Consider the following 22,795-nt stretch of genomic DNA (forward strand, 5'->3'; position numbering starts at 1 on the left):
CCAAATAACTCAACACACAGCCATTAATGTCTAAACCGCTGGCAACAAAAGTGAGTACACCCCTAAGTGAAAATGTCCAAATTGGGCCCCAAAGTGTCAATATTTTGTGTGGCCACCATTATTTTCCAGCACTGCCTTAACCCTCTTGGGCATGGAGGTCACCAGAGCTTCACAGGTCACCACTGGAGTCCTCTTCCCCTCCCCCATGATGACATCACAGAGCTGGTGGATGTTGGAGACCTTGCGCTCCTCCACCTTCCGTTTGAGGATGTCCCACAGATGATCAATAGGGTTTAGGTCTGGAGACATGCTTGGCCAGTCCATCACCTTTACCCTCAGCTTCTTTAGCAAGGCAGTGGTGGTCTTGGAGGTGTGTTTGGGGTGGTTATCATGCTGGAATACTGCCCTGCGGTCCAGTCTCTGAAGGGAGGGGATCATGCTCTGCTTCAGTATGTCACAGTACACGTTGGCATTCATGGTCCCCTCAATGATCTGTAGCCCCCCAGTGCCGGCAGCACTCATGCAGCCCCAGACCATGACACTCCCACCACCATGCCTGACTGTAGACAAGACACACTTGTCTTTGTCCTCCTCACCTGGTTGCCCCCACACACGCTTGTCACCATCTGACACCAAATACGTTTATCTTGGTCTCATCAGACCACAGGACATGGTTCCAGTAATCCAAGTCCTTAGTCTGCTTGTCTTCAGCAAACTGTTTGTGGTCTTTCTTGTGCATCATCTTTAGAAGAGGCTTCCTTCTGGGACGACAGCCATGCAGACCAATTTGATGCAGTGTGAGGCGTATGGTCTGAGCACTGACAGGCTGACCCCCCCACCCCACCCCTACAACCTCTGCAGCAATGCTGGCAGCACTCATATGTCTATTTCCCAAAGACAACCTCTGGATATGACGCTGAGCACGTGACCTCAACTTCTTTGGTGGACCATGGCGAGGCCTGTTCTGAGTGGAACCTGTCCTGTTATACCGCTGTATGGTCTCGGCCACCGTGCCGCAGCTCCGTTTCAGAGTCTTGGCAATCTTCTTATAGCCTAGGCCAGTGATGGCGAACCTTGGCACCCCAGATGTTTTGGAACTACATTTCCCATGATGCTCAACTACACTGTAGAGTGCCAGAGCATCATGGGAAATGTAGTTCCAAAACATCTGGAGTGCCGAGGTTTGCCATCACTGGCCTAAGCCATCTTTATGAGGAGCAAGAATTTTTTTTTTCCAGCTCCTCAGAGAGGAGGGAAGGAAAATGGCTAATTGGGCCCAATGTGGACATTTTCACTTAGGGGTGTAAGTGGACATTTTCACTTAGGGGGTGTACTGACTTTTATTGCCAGAGCTTTAGACATTAATTGGCTGTGTGTGGAGTTATTTTGAGGGGACGGCAAATTTGCACCGTTATACAAGCTGTACACTCACTACTTTACATTGTAGACAAGTGTCATTTCTTCAGTGTTGTCACATGAAAAGATAGAAGAAAAGATTTACGAAAATGTGAGGGGTGTACTTACTTTTGTGAGATACTGTAGTAGCAGTAAGTCCCAATGTAGTTGAATTTTTTTTTTCTCTTTTAAACGGATAATGAGGAACTGCTCCGACCTGGTTGTAACGTGTGTGGGTCGGTCAGCTACGCTCCGTCACATTTCGGCCGCTGCCGCCCGTGACCCCCCCCCCCCCCGGCCGAAGACAAAAGCCTCCTTTGATACGGCAAGGCTCAGCGGGTTCCTCTGAAAAGATCAGACTGCCTTTTGTCCCCGTGCCGAAGGGGCTACAACCTTAAGACCCCTTAATAGACTGGGCAATTTGTCACCACCCACAGTGCGAGCGAGGAAGGAGAAGAAGAGGAGGGGGGTGGTGGCACCTGGTCCGCACCCCGGGCTGTACACATCCCTCCCCAACGCCGATCATTAGCCGCCCTGCCTTATAATATTTGATAAATGTCGCTGTGGCCGAGCAGCGCAGCTGCGGGAAGGTCACTCATTGGGGAAATATGTTTCTGTCTCGGCTATTGGAAAAAAAAAAAAGTTTATGGCGGTGACAGCCCCACATTACTCAAATTTTATTAACTCCGTCCGCTTAACAATTTGTCATGGAGTTTCGTGGCTTCTAGGGCCGCCGTCAATAGGAGCGGCTAAGGTCTGGCGTCACAGGTCTCCCGTATCCTTGGGCGCCGCGGATTATGAGAGCCTGGCGCGGTTATCCAGGAGTTAAGTGTCTTCTGTTGGGGGGGGGGGGGGGGATTTCACAGATATTCCATCCCATAATAAAAAGCATCACTGGAAGCCTTTAGTTAAAAAGAAATAAAAAAAATGAATTAATTGCAAGTAGAAGAAGAGCGCTAACCAGCCGCTGCGAAAGGTTTTAGCGTGAGTGGAGGAGGGGTGAGCGCCCGAAATGCTGACCAGTAATGCTGACAGAAACTACCCAAATGACCCCCGATCAACAGTTTACATACCCCAGTTCTTAATACCGTCTATTGCCCCCTTTAACATCAATGAGAGTGTTGAAGTCTTTGGTGGTATTTGTGGATGAGGCTCTTTATCTTCTCAGATGGTAAAGCTGCCCGGTTCCTCTTGAGGAAAAAAAGTCTCCAGTTCCTGGAAATTCTTGGGCTGTCTTCCACGAACGGCACGTCTGAGATCTCCCCAGAGGGGCTCAATGATATTGAGGTCAGGAGACTGAGATGGCCACTCCAGAACCTTCACTTTATTCTGCTGAAGCCAATGACGGGTCAACTTGGCCTTGTGTTTTGGATCTTTGTCATGTTGGAATGTCCAAGTACGTCCCATGCGCAGCTTCTTGGCTGATGAATGCCAATGTTCCTCCAGTGTTTTTTTGATAACATACTGCATTCGTCTTGCCGTCAATTGTGACTAAATCTCCTGTGGCCTTTGTAGCTCACACATCTCCAAAACATCAGCGACCCACCTCCGTGTTTCACAGTAGGGATGGTGGACCTTTCATCATAGGCCTTGTTGACTCCTCTCCAAATGTAGCGTTTATGGTTGTGGCCAAATATCTAAATTTTGGTCTCATCACTCCAAATGCCTTTGTGGCAGAAGGTTTGAGGCTCGTTTCTGTGCTGTTTGGTGTATTGTAAGCCGGATACTTTGTGGCATTTGCGTAGTAATGGCTTTCTTCAGGCGACTCGACCATGCAGCCCATCTTTCTTCAACTGCCTCCTTATTGTGCATCTTGAAACAGCCATACCACACGTTTTCAGAGAGCCCTGTATTACACCTGAAGTTATTTATGGGTTTTTCTTTGCATCCCAAACAATTTTACTGACAGTTGTGGCTGAAATTTTAGTTGGTCTACCTGACCGTGGTTTGGTTTCAACAGAACCCCTCATTTTCCACTTCTTGATTATTTGAACACTGCTGATTGGAATTCTCCATTCCTTGGATATCTTGTTATATCCCTTTCCTGTTTTATACAGATTAACTACCTTTTCCCGCAGATCCTTTGACAACTCTTTTGTTTTCCCCATGACTCAGAATCCAGAAACATCAGTGCAGCACTGGATGAAAGATGCAAGGGTCTATCAGGAGTCCAGAAACTCATTGATCTTTTATACACACTAATTACAAGCAAACGGATCACAGGTGAGAATGGTTACCTTTAATAGCCAATTCAAACCCCCTTTGGGTCAACTTGTGTGCATGTTATCAGCCCAAAATCACCGGGGTATGTAAACTTTTGATCGGGGTCAGTTTGGGTCGTTTCCTTTGTCATGATTTAAAAAAAGTAAACACAGTTTAGTGATAATAAATGGCTTCAGCCAAACACTGATCATGAGTGGAAGAAAAGTTTTTGTCTTATTCATATGAAAAATGGCCAAGAAATCAAATTCTGCCAGGGTATGTAAACTTATGAGCACAAGTGTGTGTGTGTGTGTGTGTGTGTGTGTGTGTGTGTGTGTGTGTGTGTGTATATATATATATATATATTAAAAAAAAAATATATAATAATAATAAACTAAACTAGAATATAATATATATATATATATAAAAAAAAAAATAATAATAATAATAATAATGTGTGTGTGTGTGTATATATATATATATATATATATATATATATATATATATATATATATATATATTAAAAAATATATATATAATAATAATAAACTAAACTAGAATATAATATATATATATAAAAAAAAAAAAAAAAATAATAATAATAATAATAATAATAATAATAATAATATATGTATATATTTCTTGTAAATGTATCCATGAAATTATATTAAAATATATATTTTATAGTGTATATGTATAAAAATAATTTCATAATAATATTATAGAACAGGGCTTGACAAATTTTCTTTGAATCTAGGAGCCAGCTATAAAAGTTAGGAGCCAGATTTTTATTTTTATTTTTTTAACTCAAACTATACAGCTGGAGGATGTAACGTGTTCCCGAAGGCGAACTGATCCTTTAAACCTTTCACAGCCAGAGCTGTTTTTTTTTTTTTTGCACACGTTTAAAAGAAAATCATTTGAGGCCTGAAGATCACATAAAAAACCCCAAACATTAAATATATTCTCTGAAGGCAGACACCCTGGAGAATAAAATAGTGCTAGTTGGAATTTATGTCACATGATATAACCGATAAAAAAATAAAATAAAAATAAAAGACCAAAAAACACATTAAAAGTTAATTTTAGCAGGCAAAAGAACGCAATATACATTACCCAAATATTTGGTCAAATATAAAAGCTGGGGTTGGATCGAGTAAATGGATACCCAATATGTCAAACCTTAACCACTTCAATACCGGGCACTTACATGCCCTTCCTGCCCAGACCAAGTAGCAGCTTTTAGCGCTCTCACACTTTGAATGACAATTACTCAGTCATGCAACACTGTACCCCTATGAAATTTGCATCTTTTTTTTTCTCACACAAATATAGCTTTTTTTTGGTGGTATTTAATCACTAGTGTTTATTTTTTATTTTTTGTGCTATAAATAAAAAAAGACCGTAAATTTAGTGAAAAAAAATGCCTTTTTCTTTGTTTCCGTCGTAAAATTTTGCTAATTAGTAATTTTTCTTCATACATTTTGGCCAAAATTTATACTGCTACATATCTTTGGTAAAAAATAACCCAAATTAGTGGATATTATTTGGTCTTTTTGAAAGTTATAGAGTCTACAAACTATGGTGCCAATCACTGAATATTGATCACATCTGATCAGGCCTTCAGTACATAATGTGTACCTCATTTCTTGAGACACTAACAAGTCAGGAATGTACAAATACCCCCCAAATGACCCCTTTTTAGAAAGTAGACATTCCAAGGTATTAAGTAGCATGGTGAGTTTTTTTAAGTTTTAATTTTTTCCCACAATTTTTTTTGTCATATTAACAGGTTATTTCTCACAAACAGCATATGCATACAACAAATTACACCCCAAAATACATTCCTCTACTCCTCCTGAGTACGGCAATACTATGTGTGAGACTTTTACACAGCCTGGCCACATACAAAGGCCCAAAATTCAAGTAGTACCTTCAGATGTTCTACGAGCATAAATGACACATCTCATTTCTCAGCCACCTATTAAATTTTTGAAGGCCCTGGAGCCCCAGGCCAATGGAATTGCCCACAAAAGGACCCCATTTTGGAAAGCAAACACCCCAACATATAATCTATGAGGCACAATGGGTCTTTTGAACAGTTGATTTTTTTCCAGAAGTTTTTGGAAAATGTGGAAAAAAAATGAAAATGCATTTTTTTTTCTTTTTTACACAAAGTTGTCAATTTATAAGATATTTCTAACACATAGCATGTATATAGCAAAAATTACACCCCGAAATAAAATTCTGCTACTCTCCCCGGCGATACCACAGACTTTTATGCAGCCTGGCCACATACAGAGGCCCAACATTGAAGTAGTATCTTCAGGCGTTCTAGGAGCATGAATTACACATCTCATTTCATTCCTACCCATCGCATTTTTGAAGGTCCTTGAGCACCAGGACAGTGGAATTACCCACAAAATTACCACATTTTGGAAAGCAAATACCCCAACATATATTCTATGAGGCATGGGCTGCAGATAGGTGCTCGAGTACTCTGATGGGCTGGTGACAGGTACTCAAATGGGCTGGTGATAGGTACTCTGGTACTCAGATGGGCTGGTGACAGGTACTCTGGTACTCAAATGGGCTGGTGATAGGTACTCTGGTACTCAGATGGGCTGGTGACAGGTACTCTGGTACTCAGATGGGCTTGTGACAGGTACTCTGGTACTCAGATGGGCTGGTGACAGGTACTCTGGTACTCAGATGGGCTGGTGACAGGTACTCTGGTACTCAGATGGGCTGGTGACAGGTACTCTGGTACTCAGATGGGCTGGTGACAGGTACTCTGGTACTCAGATGGGCTGGTGACAGGTACTCTGGTACTCAGATGGGCTGGTGACAGGTACTCTGGTACTCAGATGGGCTGGTGACAGGTACTCTGGTACTCAGATGGGCTGGTGACAGGTACTCTGGTACTCAGATGGGCTGGTGACAGGTACTCTGGTACTCAGATGGGCTGGTGACAGGTACTCTGGTACTCAGATGGGCTGGTGACAGGTACTCTGGTACTCAGATGGGCTGGTGACAGGTACTCTGGTACTCAGATGGGCTGGTGACAGGTACTCTGGTACTCAGATGGGCTGGTGACAGGTACTCTTTATTACTGGAGGGGGCAATCAGTGTGATTGGGGTACACTGTAGGCGGTAACGAGCTGTTACCGCAATCTCCTCCTCAAAAACGATCGGTGTGTGCCGGTCCCATGGTAGAGAGACATTTTTATTGGCTTTTTACTGTCATTGGGGATGGGCTGTGTCCCGATACTCCACTGAATGTAATGCAATGCATATCTCACTGCCCTATATTCTTACCCGGCCTTGATGGCCGGGGAAACTGTCAACGGGGACCCAGAAGTGACGCCAAACATCACTTGCTGGTCAACAACTAAAAGGAGAAGAGAGCGGACGAGTGTCCTCTTTTTTTCCCCCTCTACCAGACAGCACCCGCTATGCCAGTCTCAGGACTGCCGATGTTTTTTTTTTTCAGATGGGCTAGTGGCATCTGCTGCACCCGACCGGTGAGCTAGTGGTGAGCTAGTGGCGTCTGCTCCACCCGGCCGGTGAGCTAGCGGCGTCTGCTCCATCATTAGAGATGAGCAGAACATCTCCCCCCCCCCCCCAACCGGTTCGGTTTGCAGCAGAACATGCGATCAGGTAAAAAATTTGTGTGAACACCATTAAAGTCTATCGGAAGTAAACGTGAAAAATCAAAAGTGCTAATTTTAACCACTTTCAGACCGGACCATTTTGCTGGTAAATGACCAGAGGTCTTTTTACACTTTGGCACTGCGCTGCTTTAACTGGTAATTGCGCGGTCATGCAATGTTGTACCCAAACAAAATTTGCGTCCTTTTCTTCCCACAAATAGAGCTTTCTTTTGATGGTATTTGATTGCCTCTGCGATTTTTATTTTTTGCGATATAAACGTAAAAAGACCGCAAATTTTGAAAAAAAATGATATTTTCTACTTTTTGTTATTAGAAAAATCCAATAAACTCAATTTTAGTCATACATTTAGGCCAAAATGTATTCAGCCACATGTCTTTGGTAAAAAAAAAAGTCAATAATTGTATATTTATTGGTTTGCGCAAAAGTTGTCACATCTACAAACTAAGGTACGTTTTCTGGAATTTACGCAGCTTTTAGTTTACGACTGCCTATCTCATTTCTTGAGGTGCTAAAATGGCAGGGCAGTACAAAACCCCCCCAAATGACCCCATTTTGGAAAGTAGACCCCCTAAGGAAATTGATAAGAGGCATGTTGAGCCCATTGAATATTTTATTTTTTTGCCTCAAGCGATTGAATAATGACAAAAAAAAAATTTTTTTTTTTTTTTTACACAAAGTTGTCACTAAATGATATATTGCTCACACATGCTATGGGCGTATGTGAAATGACACCCCAAAATAAATTCTGCTGCTTCTCCTGAGTACGGGGATACCACATATGTGGGACTTTTTGGGAGCCTAGCCGCGTACGGGGCCCCGAAAACCAAGCACCGCCTTCAGGCTTTCTAAGGGCGTAAATTTTTGAGTTCACTTCTCACTACCTATTACAGTTTTGAAGGCCATAAAATGCCAAGATGGCACAAAACCCCCACAAATGACCCCATTTTAGAAAGTAGACACCCCAAGCTATTTGCTGAGAGGCATGTTGAGTTCATGGAATATTTTATATTTTGCCACAAGTTGCGGGAAAATTACAAACTTTTTTTTTTTTTTTTTTTTTTCACAAAGTTGTCACTAAATGATATATTGCTCACACATGCCATGGGCATATGTGAAATGACACCCCAAAATAAATTCTGCTGCTTCTCCTGAGTACGGGGATACCACATATGTGGGACTTTTTGGGAGCCTAGCCGCGTACGGGGCCCCGAAAACCAAGCACCGCCTTCAGGCTTTCTAAGGGCGTAAATATTTGACTTCACTCCTCACTACCTATTACAGTTTTGAAGGCCAATAAAATGCCAAGATGGCACAAAACCCCCACAAATGACCCCATTTTAGAAAGTAGACACCCCAAGCTATTTGCTGAGAGGCATGTTGAGTCCATGGAATATTTTATATTTTGCCACAAGTTGCGGGAAAATTACAAACTTTTTTTTTTTTTTTTTTTTTTTTCACAAAGTTGTCACTAAATGATATATTGCTCACGCATGCCATGGGCATATGTGAAATGACACCCCAAAATAAATTCTGCTGCTTCTCCTGAGTACGGGGATACCACATATGTGGGACTTTTTGGGAGCCTAGCCGCGTACGGGGCCCCGAAAACCAAGCACCGCCTTCAGGCTTTCTAAGGGCGTTACAGTTTTGAAGGCCATAAAATGCCAAGATGGCACAAACCCCCCCCAAATGACCCCATTTTGGAAAGTAGACACCCCTAAATTTAGGGGTACACTAGTGAGACTAGGTAATAAATGGCGGGTGCCCTGAAACTATAAAAAAATAACTAACCAACCAGCGTCACCTGTAACAGTTATATGGTGATCACTGGTGAAAGGGTTAACTAGGGGGCAATCAGGGGGCTTTATGCGGTAGTATATGGGGGTCCCTGGCGCTATAAAAAGCTGCGGCGAACCTAAATACCTACTTGCCTAACTAGCGTCACCTGTGACACTAATACAGCGATCAGAAAAACGATCGCTTATTAGGCTGGGTTCACACTGGAGCGATGCGGGAACGCCACGAATGCGCGGCGGGTTCCCGCATCGCATGCCTCCCGGCGGCAGTTCACACTGCCCTATGCGAACTGCTGGGAGTGTCAGTGAAATGTTACTGACACCCCCAGATCAGTTCGCATATCGCAGTGCGATCTGCAAACTCGGATCGCATGGTGTGAACACCCATGCGATCCGATTCTGCTGCGGGCCAAAAAAAGGGTCCCGTGCGAATTTGCGGCGGGTGCGGCGGGTGTGGCGGGTGCGGCGAATGGCTGAACTCGAATCGCACAGAGATCGGATGTGATTTGCACTGCAGTGCGAATCACATCCGTTCTCAAACCGCTGCAATCTGAACCCAGCCTTAGTGACACTGGCGACGGGGGGTGATCACGGGGTTAAACCTTTATTGGGGGGGTTAGGGGGGTACCTTAGAACTAAAGGGGGCTAACCCTAACTGCCCTAACAGTTATTAGTCACAAATGACACCCGCCGGGTGATCAGGGGGTTAAACCTTTATTAGGTAATAAATGGCGGGTGCCCTGAAACTATAAAAAAATAACTAACCAACCAGCGTCACCTGTAACAGTTATATGGTGATCACTGGTGAAAGGGTTAACTAGGGGGCAATCAGGGGGCTTTATGCGGTAGTATATGGGGGTCCCTGGCGCTATAAAAAGCTGCGGCGAACCTAAATACCTACCTGCCTAACTAGCGTCACCTGGGACACTAATACGGCGATCAGAAAAATGATCGCTTATTAGGCTGGGTTCACACTGGAGCGATGCGGAAACGCCGCGAATCCGCGGCGGGTTCCCGCATCGCATGCCTCCCGGCGGCAGTTCACACTGCCCTATGCGAACTGCTGGGAGTGTCAGTGAAATGTTACTGACACCCCCAGATCAGTTCGCATATCGCAGTGCGATCTGCAAACTCGGATCGCATGGTGTGAACACCCATGCGATCCGATTCTGCTGCGGGCCAAAAAAAGGGTCCCGTGCGAATTTGCGGCGGGTGCGGCGGGTGTGGCGGGTGCGGCGGGTGCGGCGAATGGCTGAACTCGAATCGCACAGAGATCGGATGTGATTTGCACTGCAGTGCGGTGCGAATCACATTCGTTCTCATAAACCGCTGCAATGTGAACCCAGCCTTAGTGACACTGGCGACGGGGGGTGATCACGGGGTTAAACCTTTATTGGGGGGGTTAGGGGGGTACATTAGAACTAAAGGGGGCTAACTCTAACTGCCCTAACAGTTATTACAGTCACAAATGACACCAATGCAAAAAAAAAAAAAAAAAAAAAAAAAAATGACATTGGTGTCACTGTGACTGGGGGGCAGGGGTAATTGGGGGGGTGATCGGGGGGTAAAGGGGGGGTGTGAGTGTGCCTGGCATGTTCTACTGTGTGTGGGATGTGTTGGTGCAACTCACTGATCCGCTCTCCTCCGTGTCGGAACGAAAAATACCGACACGGAGGAGAGAATACATCACTTCCTCTCCTGTGTTTACATTACAGGAGAGGAAGTGATGTCACCGGGGATTTCTATTCGTCGGGAGCGATCGCGAGGGGGTGGCCATGAATGAATGGCCGTCCCCTCGTCCGGGATCGCTCCCGAACGAAAACCGACCGCCGCAGGCACCGGGCGGGGGCCCGATCGGGCCCCCGACCCGCGGGAGGCAAATCACGTACATGTACGTGCTTATGCCTGCCCGTGCCATTCTGCCGACGTACATCGGCGTTAGGCGGTCGGCAAGTGGTTAAAGGCCAATATTCAATTTATTGTCATAAAATGTGTTTGGGGACCCGGGTCCTGCCCCAGGGGACATGTATCAATGAAAAAAAAAGTTTTAAAAATGGCAGTTTTTTCAAGAGCAGTGATTTTGAAAAATGGCCCTTTAAGACGTAAGGTGGAGGAGCGCAAGGTCTCCAACATCCACCAGCTCCGTGATGTCATCATGGGGGAGGGGAAGAGGACTCCAGTGGCAACCTGTGAACTCCATGCCCAGTAGGGTTAAAGTGGTTGTAAACCCTCACGGTTTTTCACCTTAATGCATTCTATTAATTAAATCGGTGTTCCACCCGCAATTTTTTTTTTTTTTAAAGTCAGCAGCTACAAACACTGTAGCTGCTGACTTTTAAACAAGGACACTTACCTGTATAGGGAGCCCACGATGCCGTCCCCACAAGGCCGATCCGTCCATCAGATTGGGTGCAGGCACCGCCATTCTAATGAAGGGAAACAGGCACTGGAGTCTTGCGGCTTCGCTGCCCATTTCCTGACGCGCAACGCTTTGCGAATGGCTGGCTGTCTTCTGGGACACACACATGTCCCAGAAGACATGGGAGGAGCACTTGAAGAAGAGGATAAGACGTCCGGTGCCGCGGACCAGATGGATCGGAAGTAGTACAGGCTGTACTTCATAAAAAGGTAAGTTAGAAGTAAAAAAAAAAAAAAATTTTAACTAGCCAAAAACGAGGGGTGGAGAGGTGTTCTTTAATTTAAGACCACCTCTCAAAAGTGGGTGGAACTCCGCTTTAAAGGTGAAAAACCTTCTGCAGCACCCCAGCCCCCCCCCCCCCGTTTTACTTACGTGAACACTGTCATCCTCCAACCAGGAACGGGCACACCAACTCTACCTGGCATCTCGTGTCCTGATTGATAGCTGCACAGCCATTGGCTCCCGCTGCTGTCAATCAAATCCAATGACCTGGCGCCGGGGGGTGGGGCCAGAGTACTGAATGGACACAGATGCAGGACTTTGGGGAGGGCGCCTTTGGGGGGGGGTTGTGCACCTTAGGAGAGCCTTCTCCAACGTGGATGCATGGGAGGAGCTACCGACACTACCGGAGGACCCCAGAGAGCAGGACCGGGGGCCACTCTGTGCAAAACAAACTGCACAGTGGAGGCAAGTATGGCACAATACAAAAAAAAAAATTTAAAAATAGGCGGTTTACAAAAATTTTACAGCAGTGCTGCAAAATAATGGCGGCCACACAAAATATTGACACTTTGGGGCCCAATTTGGCCTTTTTCACTTAGGGGGTGTACTCACTTTTGCTGCCAGCGTTTTAGACATTAATGGCTGTGTGTTGAGTTATTTTGAGGGGACGGCAAATTTACACTGTTATACAAGCTGTACACTCACTACTTTACATTGTAGACAAGTGTCATTTCTTAAAGCGGGGTTCCACCCTAAAGTGGAACTTCTGCTCATCGGAACCCTCCCCCCTCCGTTGGCACCTTTCAGGGGGAGGGGGGGGGGGGTGCAGATACCTGTCTAAGCCCTTGTACACGCGGTCGGAGATTCCGTCGGAATGTTTCCTATCGGACCGTTTTGTCGGATATTCCGACTGTGTGTGGTCTGCATCGGACTGTTTCCGTCGGAATATCCGACGGACCAACTTGCCGGTAAAATTTTCCGACAAAATGCTCCGATCGGACATACTCCGATCATGTGTAGCGTACTCTGACGGACAAAGTGCCACGCATGCTCAGATCAAAATCCCTAGACCAAAGCTATTGGCTACTAGCCTGAACGTAGTCCCGTCGTAACGAAATAACGTCATCACGTTATGTACAATCGGATTTTCCGACAACTTAGTCCGACCGTGTGTATGGAACATCACTTCCGGACCTCTTCCGGAATTAATCCGTCAGTAATTCCGACGGATTTGGTTATCGAAATCTCCGACCGTGTGTACAAGGGCAAAGACTGGTATTTGCACCCACTTGCGGGCATAGACTCTCCCATGGCAGTCTATGCTGCTTCCTGTCCCTGCCGCGCTGTCTGCTGGGGGACACACAGGGCTCCCAGAGACAGCGCGGACCATTCCCAATGCTCGCTGCCCGACTCGCGCAATGCGCAGTAGGGAACCCGGGAAGTGAAGCCGCAACACCGCAACGCTTCATTTCCTGATTCCATCACCTAGAATGGCGGCGGCAGCAGCCGAGCGATCGACCGGTCTCGGCTGCCAACATCGCTGGACCCTGGGAACAGGTGAGTGTCCATTTATTAAAAGTCAGCAGCTGTAGTATTTATAGCTGCTGGCATTTAATATATTTTTTTTTTTTTTTGTAGGTGGAATCCCTCTTTAAGTGTTGTCACATGAAAAGATAGGAGAAAAGATTTACAAAAAAAAAATTGTGAGGGGTGTACTTACTTTTGTAAGATACTGTGTGTACACATACATTTTTATTTTTTTTATTGATATAAAACAATGCTACAGCGGTATTATTTATTTTTCTGTTCCGGGCCACCACAGGTTATATATCGGAGTATAATAGCAGCTGTAGATTCTAGAGATAGGACAGGAGAGGAGTGCGTTCTGATGATCTGATGCTCTATACACACACACCAGGTTAACTCATCTCCCCCGGTCAGGTGGCAGCCGACATCTGCCCGTCTAGACGACAACAACAAGAAATCAGATGCGGTCGCGGGTCAAATGGAGGAGATAAGAGCAGGTAAACAGCCCCCGGGATCTGTCCGCGACTCCCATCTGTCCCCATGTTTGGATCCCCCGGATCCTCCGACACTTTCACTGGTGTGGATTCCTCTTCGGGATGGAGACAGAAGGGGAACTCTCCACTTTTTTCCTATACATGGAAGGGGGGGGGGGGCTCGGAGTACCGGCCCCTCTGCGTCTGGTTAAGGTGACACTTTGTTGGACACACAAGTCCTGTAGAGGTCAATAAGAGTCATTGATAACAGAGGGGCCCCTGGGGGCGTGGGCCCCCCCCCCCCCCCCCCCCCACGCAGGAAACCAGGTGGCCTGTTTAAGTGGCCGGCTAATGGCGTGCTGCCTGTGAGGAGGATGGAAGTGCCTCAGGGAGGAGAGATAGAAGGAGGAGGACAGGTGGAGAGGAAGGAGGACAACAATAGGCGAGGCGCTCAGCCATGCCGCACCTTCCCCTCCACCCAACACCTAAAGTGCCATGTATTGTATCCTATCTGTCCTTACATATGGTGCCTGCATTAAATTTAAGGAATTTTTGTTTTTACCCTTCAAGGGTAAGTTGACCTTTTCCTAAAACAAAAAAAAAAAAAAAAAAAAATATCCTGACCCCGCATCCAGAACCTGATGCACATAGTGGCTGTGATGCCCCCTGCTGCTAGTGCGGTGATCCTTACACTGCGACACAGCCCCCCCCCCCCCGGTGTCAAGAAGCGCTGACTAGGAGGTCTAGGACGCTCAACGGGCAGGCAGATGAATGTAAATGGAGCGGTTATCAGGACTACAAAACACTGCCTCTTCTCCTTACCGCCATAACATAGGGAGGGAGAGTGGTTTTGCAGTGAGCAGAACTCTGGTGGACAGGGTTGAAGACATTGCTTAAAGCAAAAAACGTAGCTTCTCCTAAATGGCCTCCCCCTCGCCGGCCCTGTTATGTGCTGCCCTAAAAAATATTAATAAATATACGTTTAGGAGAAGGAGGAGGAGGAGGAGGAGGAAGAGAAGGAGAAGGAGACGAAGGAAGAGAAGAAGGAGACGAAGGAAGAGAAGAAGGAGACGAAGGAAGAGAAGAAGGAGAAGAAGGAAGAGAAGAAGAAAAATGAGGAGAAGGAGAATGTAAAAGGAAGAGAAGGAGGAATAGAAGAAGAAGAAGAAGAAGGAGGATGGAGGAGAAAGAGAAGGAGGAATAGAAGAAGAAGAAGAAGAAGAAGAAGGAGGAATAGAAGAAGAAGAAGAAGAAGGAGGAATAGAAGAAGAAGAAGAAGAAGGAGGAAGAGAAGAAGAAGAAGGAGGAAGAGAAGAAGAAGAAGGAGGAGAAGGAGGAGAAAGAAAGAGGAGAAGGAGGAGAAAGAAAGAGGAGAAGAAGGAAGAGAAGGAGAAGAAGGAAGAGAAGGAGAAGAAGGAAGAGAAGGAGAAGGAGAAGAAGGAGAAGAAGGAGGAGAAGGAGAAGAAGGAAGAGAAGGAGAAGAAGGAAGAGAAGGAGAAGAAGGAAGAGAAGGAGAAGAAGGAAGAGAAGGAGAGGAAGGAAGAGAAGGAGAGGAAGGAAGAGAAGGAGAAGGAGAAGAAGGAAGAGAAAGAGAAGAAGGAAGAGAAGGAGAAGGAGGAAGAGAAGGAGAAGGAGAAGGAGAAGGAAGAGAAGGAGAAGGAGAAGAAGGAAGAGAAAGAGGAGAAGGAAGAGAAAGAGAAGGAGAAGGAGGAGGAGAAGGAGGATGAGGAAGAGAAGGAGAAGGAGAAGGAGAAGGAGAAGGAGGAGGAGGATGAGGAAGAGAAGGAGGAAGAGAAGGAAGGAGAGAAGAGAAGGAGAAAGGAGGAAGAGAAGGAGAAGGAGGAAGAGAAGGAGACGGAGAAGAAGGAAGGGGAAGGAAGAGAAGGAGAAGAAGGAAGAGAAGGAGAAGAAGGAAGAGAAGGAGAAAGAGAAAGAGAAGGAGAAAGAGAAAGAGAAGGAGAAAGAGAAAGAGAAAGAGAAGGAGAAGGAGAAGGAGAAGGAGAAGAAGAAGGAGAAGGAGAAAGAGAAGAGGAGAAGGAGGAAGAGAAGGAGGAAGAGAAGGAGGAAGAGAAGGAGGAAGAGAAGGAGGAAGAGAAGGAGACGGAGAAGAAGGAAGAGAAGGAGGGAGAGAGAGAGGAAGGAGAAGGGAAAGAAGGAGAAGGAGGAAGAAGGAGAAGGAAGAGAGGAGAAGGAGAAGGAGAAGAAGGGGGAGAGGAGAAGAAGGAGAAGAAGGAGAAGGAGAAGAAGGAGAGAAGAAGGAGAAGAGAAGGAGAGGAGAAGGAGAAGGAGAAGGAGGAGAAGAGAAGAAGGAAGAGAAGGAGAGGAGAAGGAGAAGAAGGAGAAGGAAGGAGAAGGAGAGAAGAGAGAGAGAGGAGAAGAGAAAGAAGAGAAAGGAGAAGAGAAGAGAAGGAGAAGGAGAAAGAGACGGAGAAGGAGAAAGAGAAAGGAGACGGAGAAGGAAGAGAAGGAGAAGAAGGAGGAGAAAGAGAAGGAGAAGAAGGAAGAGAAGGAGAAGGAGAAGGAGAAAAAGAAGGAGGAAGAGAAGAAGGAGAAGGAGAAGAAAGAAGAAAACAGAAAAGGAGAAGAAAAAAAAGAGAAGAAGAAATAGAAGAAAGAAGAAAAGAAAGAAGGAGGAGAAGAAGTAAGAGGAGAAAGAAAAGGAGGAGGAGAAAGAAGAAAGAAGAACCAGGTATTTGGGAGTCCCATGGGAGCACACAAATGCTTGCAGCTTCGGGTGGATGGGAATATAGTGCCCCGCAGCATATGTGGGTATGTGCAGAAATGTGCAGCTCATACGCCACAAGCCTGTAGCTTAGTAACACTACCGCCTGGGATAGCTGTGACATGGCGGGATCGGGCCCAGGCTTCTTAAAAGCCCAAATCCAGGTACAATAATTAAAGCATCCCTTTGCTTCAAAATCCACACAACCCCAACTACAACCGACCCAAACCTCTAACTATCCCCCCCCACCCCTCCCCAACTACTCCTCCACCCTGCCTAACCTTCACCCCCAACCTGGGGCTGTCTGAGCCTTCGTCTCCCCCTGTCCATTCACAAAAATAAGATGGGGACCAGCTGCAGCAGACCCATCTGTAGTAGTGGGATAACGGTCCACCGCATCTGGAAACGGCGCTGGTGAAGGACCCGTATTGCAGACTTCAAACGGCAAAGTCTCCGCTGACAAAAAAATCCCCTGAATTCATCAAAATATCCCCCCCCCAGTCACAATAATAGGATAAAAAAAAAAGAAGAGAAACTTTAAAATAAGAATCTAACAGATTGTAAGAAACTGACACGTTTCTGTCCTTATGGGCTTTAGTTATGGCTTCTGAGGGCAGAAATGCATCAGCTTCTCTTATACCTCAAATCCCTTTGTATTCCGATGGGTATATACTAAAGAGAAAAAACACTCCTGGAAGTCGCACATCTCTGCAAAACCCTGTAACAAGGCGTATGACAGCCTCAGCCTGGGCTCCAACCAGGCCACGCTACCAGCGCATTTCACTCTGCCCACGGAGCTTAGTCATGGGGATGATATCCAATATTATATGATATGTAATAAAGAACTTCACATTTGCAATAGAAAAACCAGAGTGCCCGACCTTTCATTATTTGGATGCACATGTTGCCGGCTTGTCTAGTTGTGGTCTTGGTGCAGGTTACAAGGAGTATAGGGGAAGTAGCATCACGCCTTGCTGTTCTAGATTGTAGGATGCGTGGCCCTGTGATGTGGCAGATTGTAGGATGCGTGGCCCCTGTGATGTGGCAGATTGTAGGATGCGTGGCCCCTGTGATGTGGCAGATTGTAGGATGCGTGGCCCCTGTGACTTGGCAGATTGTAGGATGCGTGGCCCCTGTGACGTGACAGATTGTAGGATGCGTGGCCCCTGTGACGTGACAGATTGTAGGATGCGTGGCCCCTGTGACGTGGCATATTGTAGGATGCGTGACCTCTGTGATGTGGCAGATTGTAAGATGCGTGGCCCCTGTGATGTGGCAGATTGTAAGATGCGTGGCCCCTGTGATGTGGCAGATTGTAAGATGCGTGGCCCCTGTGATGTGGCAGATTGTAGGATGCGTGGCACATGTGATGTGGCAGATTGTAGGATGCGTGGCCCCTGTGATGTGGCAGATTGTAGGATGCGTGGCCCCTGTGATGTGGCAGATTGTAGGATCCGTGGCCCCTGTGATCTGACAGATTGTAGGATGCGTGGCCCTTGTGATGTGGCAGATTGTAGGATGCGTGGCCCTTGTGATGTGGCAGATTGTAGGATGCGTGGCCCTTGTGATGTGGCAGATTGTAGGATGCGTGGCCCCTGTGATGTGGCAGATTGTAGGATGCGTGGTCCCTGTGATGTGGCATTGTATAGAATATGTGGCCCCTGTGGAGTGACCAGCAGTGAAGTGGTTAATGAGGTCAGTGTTCTTCTCTGCAGATCTGCATGGACTCACCTCCTTGTAGCAGGGCCTGGACGGTGCCGTAGTCATTGGCCAGGACGGCGTAGTGCAGGGCGGTGCAGCCACGGAAGCTGGCCCGAGTATTCAGGCGATTGCTGAACTCGTCCTCCCGAACCACGAAGACTAGGAGGGAGAGAAGAAGAGGAGGAAGCCATGACTGAATGAGAACAGACCAATCACCGACCCAAAGATGATACATTGTATCCTACCAGTCCTTACATGTGGGGGCTGCATTAGTCTTCTCAGTCGTACCCCCCCCCCCCCCGCCTTTTTATTTTCACCTGGTGATCCTGTCACACTTCCTGTCCTAGGGGGGACAACGCTCACTCTTTGGAGCAGCAGAGTTGTCACCCTGGGGTAGAACTACAGAACACCTCCCCCTCTCCGCTATAACATACGTAGGAGAGACTGATGTGACTGGCTCAGTGTTCTCTGTACAGCGCTGCGGTATATGTCAGAGCTATATAAATGTATAATAAGTATGGTGTGCGACTTGGGTGGGGGGACATTAGAGTGTAAGCTCCTCTGGTGCAGAGACTGATTGGAATGTTGGCACACACAGCTCGGTAGGACGCACAGAACATTATGGGGTGATTAGCAGTGGAAGAATCCATTACATCTCCCGCCTGGAGGGCGATTGCACTCTGACCCGTCACCCGGCAGGTCAAACGCTCCCTGACACCAGAGGACAGCGCAAGAAGTGTTGCCTCTTAACCCCGGTGTCACCCGCCAGACACGCAGGACACAGATCATGTACACAGGACGGTGACATGTTAATGAAACCGAGAATATGAAGAATGAGGGGGCCGCGGCCTCAGATCTCCCCTCTATTGTGTGCGGCGGGAGGATAAATGGGAAAATTGGCAGATTTTATATTATAGATCTGGAGGGCGATTTGCTTGGAGGCGGCTATTACCAAACCATTATTAGAGATCACCCCCATCATCCTCATCGCCCGTCCACCACTCCTCCAGGCTCTATATAAAGAGGAACTCCGACCAAAACAGGTCATATAGCCAGTGAATGGTCTTACCAGAATTAAAGTGTCATTCCGCCCAAACCGGGTCTGTACACCCGCTGTGCCCATTATGAGGGGTTCCCACCATCCCTGTGCTGAGTTCCCGGGTCTGTACACCCGCTGTGCCCACTATGAGGGGTTCCCACCATCCCTGTGCCGAGTTCGCGGGTCTGTACACCCGCTGTGCCCATTATGAGGGGTTCCCACCATCCCTGTGCCGAGTTCCCAGGTCTGTACACCCGCTGTGCCCATTATGAGGGGTTCCCACCATCCCTGTGCCGAGTTCCCAGGTCTGTACACCCGCTGTGCCCATTATGAGGGGTTCCCACCATCCCTGTGCCGAGTTCCCGGGTCTGTACACCCACTGTGCCCATTATGAGGGGTTCCCACCATCCCTGTGCTGAGTTCCCGGGTCTGTACACCCGCTGTGCCCATTATGAGGGGTTCCCACCATCCCTGTGCCGAGTTCCCGGGTCTGTACACCTGCTGTGCCCATTATGAGGGGTTCCCACCATCCCTGTGCTGAGTTCCCGGGTCTGTACACCCGCTGTGCCCATTATGAGGGGTTCCCACCATCCCTGTGCCGAGTTCTCGGGTCTGTACACCCTCTGTGCCCATTATGAGGGGTTCCCACCATCCCTGTGCCGAGTTCCCGGGTCTGTACACCCGCTGTGCCCATTATGAGGGGCTCCCACCATCCCTGTGCCGAGTTCCCAGGTCTGTACACCCGCTGTGCCCATTATGAGGGGTTCCCACCATCCCTGTGCCGAGTTCCCGGGTCTGTACACCCGCTGTGCCCATTATGAGGGGTTCCCACCATCCCTGTGCTGAGTTCCCGGGTCTGTACACCCGCTGTGCCCATTATGAGGGGTTCCCACCATCCCTGTGCCGAGTTCCCGGGTCTGTACACCCGCTGTGCCCATTATGAGGGGTTCCCACCATCCCTGTGCCGAGTTCTCGGGTCTGTACACCCTCTGTGCCCATTATGAGGGGTTCTCACCATCCCTGTGCTGAGTTCCCGGGTCTGTACACCCTCTGTGCCCATTATGAGGGGTTCCCACCATCCCTGTGCCGAGTTCCCGGGTCTGTACATCCTCTGTGTCCATTATGAGGGGTTCTCACCATCCCTGTGCTGAGTTCCCGGGTCTGTACACCCGCTGTGCCCATTATGAGGGGTTCCCACCATCCCTGTGCTGAGTTCCCGGGTCTGTACATCCTCTGTGTCCATTATGAGGGGTTCTCACCATCCCTGTGCTGAGTTCCCGGGTCTGTACACCCGCTGTGCCCATTATGAGGGTTCCCACCATCCCTGTGCTGTGTCCCCGGGTCTGTACACCCGCTGTGCCCATTATGAGGGGTTCCCACATAGGGGTACACAAAGGGTCGGGTCCTTTACCCAGCATCCATCAAACACTGAAATATCTATCTAGGGTGGAGCGGTGATCCGAGAACTTTCTAGCTCCCCCTTGTGATGAAATATAGATCAGCTATAAGTGGTCACACAGCAGACAGTACAATATCATCATCATACAGGTGACATGGGATCCCCCCCCCCCCACCCCTGTCACCTTGACATGATTGTAGCTCTTTACACGCCTCTGCAGGCACATAATGACCCCCAACGGCTGAATCCAATCACAGGAAGCACAGCGGGCCGCCAGGCAGCAGGCACACACCGCAGGATGCGATCAATGGTAACTAGCGCGAATGTGTAGGACATCTCTGCCCATTGTGCACAGCATACGTACACCTGCCGGGGGCGGCCGGCCGGAAAGTGGGAGGGGCAGAGCGCACACAAACTCTCATATATGCCCCCCCTCCCCAATTAAAGGACTCCTGCAGACCCGGCATCAGAACTTATTAGAAGTATGCCGGGGATTTATTACCTCTCACAGAGACCGCAGGACCTGGCCCTGGCTTCATCCTCACCGGCTTCCTGACAAGGGTGGAACACGCCTGAGCAACGGGTGTCAACATGGCTGCCTGCAGTCTCCACCAGATGTGCGTGCGTGTGGTGGGGGGTGGGGTAGGGGGGTGTGACAACATGGGAGCATAACTGGAGGCAGCAAGAGAGCGTTGTCATCCTATAACAGGAAGTTACTGTACAAGGACTCCACCCCCCATGGAAGGATCTCCCCATGGAAGAATCACCCCATGGAAGAATCACCCCATGGAAGAATCACCCCCATGGAAGAATCACCCCATGGAAGGATCTCCCCATGGAAGGATCTCCCCATGGAAGGATCTCCCCATGGAAGAATCACCCCATGGAAGGATCTCCCATGAAAGAATTACCCCATGGAAGAATCACCCCATGGAAGGATCACCCCATGGAAGGATCACCCCATGGCAGGATCTCCCCATGGCAGGATCTCCCCATGGCAGGATCTCCCCATGGCAGGATCTCCCCATGGCAGGATCACCCCCTGGCAGGATCTCCCCATGGCAGGATCTCCCCATGGCAGGATCACCCCCTGGCAGGATCTCCCCATGGAAGGATCTCCCCATGGAAGGATCTCCCCATGGCAGGATCTCCCCATGGCAGGATCTCCCCATGGCAGGATCACCCCCATGGAAGGATCACCCCATGGCAGGATCTCCCCATGGCAGGATCACCAGGGATTATAAAGAAATCCGAATATTACTGAAATCACATTAAAATGAAACGTTAACCATTTCACCTCCGAAAGATTTACACCCCCCCCCCCTCCACTTTCATGACCAGGCCATTTTTTTTGCGATACGGCACTGCGCTACTGTCAATTGCGCGATCGTACGACGTCGTACCCAATAAAACTGATGTCCTCCCCCCCCCCCCAGAAATAGAGATTTCTATTGGTGCTATTTGATCCCCCTGCGTATTTTTGCGCTATAAATAAAAAACGACCGAAAAAAAAAGAAGAAAAAAAAATCTATATTTTCGGATAGGTTTTATTGCAGAAAGTACAGAAATGTAGATTTTTATTTTTTTCTTCTTTTTTTTTTTTTTCCCCTTTGTCGGTCGTTTTTTGTTTATAGCGCAAAAATATGCAAAAAAAAAAAAAAAAAAATGTAAAAAATAAAATAAAAATAAATAAATAAAAATAATTTTTTCATCAGTTTAGGCCAATATGTATTATTCTACATATTCCTGGTAAAAAAAAAAAAAAAAAAATCCCAATAAGTTTACACTGATTGGCTTGTACAAATGTTACAGCGTCTACATTTATTTTTTACTAGGAATGGTGGAGATCAGCGATTTAAAGCGGGACTGCCATATTGTGGCGGACATTCGGTCACCTGACGCTTTTGAGACATTGCGCTAACTAGTGACACTAATACAGTGGATCAGTGTTAAAAATATGCACTGTCACTGTACTAATGACACTGGCTGGGAAGGGGTTAACCTCAGGGGCGATCGAAGGGTTAACTGTGTGCCTAGCCAGTGTTTTTTTTTTTTTTTACAGTGGGGGGGGGGGGGGGGGGGAGCCTGTTTTACTAGGGGAAGACGTGGATTGTAGTCTCTGCTTTGCAGGAACTCGGGATCCACACCTTCCCTACAGCCAGAACGGCGATCTGCCTTGTTTGCATAGACAGAATGCTGTTCTGCCTGTGTGCCGAACGACAGCG

At 47.6% G+C, this 22,795-nt stretch overlaps 1 protein-coding gene across 2 annotated transcripts in view; it reads right to left on the reverse strand.

Moving 5' to 3' along the window:
* Window positions 1-22,795, reverse strand: part of CLPB (ClpB family mitochondrial disaggregase) — a 167,940-nt gene that overhangs the window by 109,068 nt on the left and 36,077 nt on the right. For both annotated transcript variants that reach the window (XM_077451127.1, XM_077451126.1), the window contains exon 5: window positions 18,163-18,291. In XM_077451127.1, coding sequence (XP_077307253.1) covers window positions 18,163-18,291 — 129 coding nt within the window. The remainder of the gene's footprint in view (window positions 1-18,162; window positions 18,292-22,795) is intronic.

Source organism: Lithobates pipiens, unplaced genomic scaffold (assembly GCF_037356315.1).
Source record: "Lithobates pipiens isolate NorthernLeopardFrog02 unplaced genomic scaffold, aLitPip1_a1.2 Scaffold_23, whole genome shotgun sequence".
In the NCBI taxonomy this organism is placed as follows: domain Eukaryota; kingdom Metazoa; phylum Chordata; class Amphibia; order Anura; family Ranidae; genus Lithobates; species Lithobates pipiens.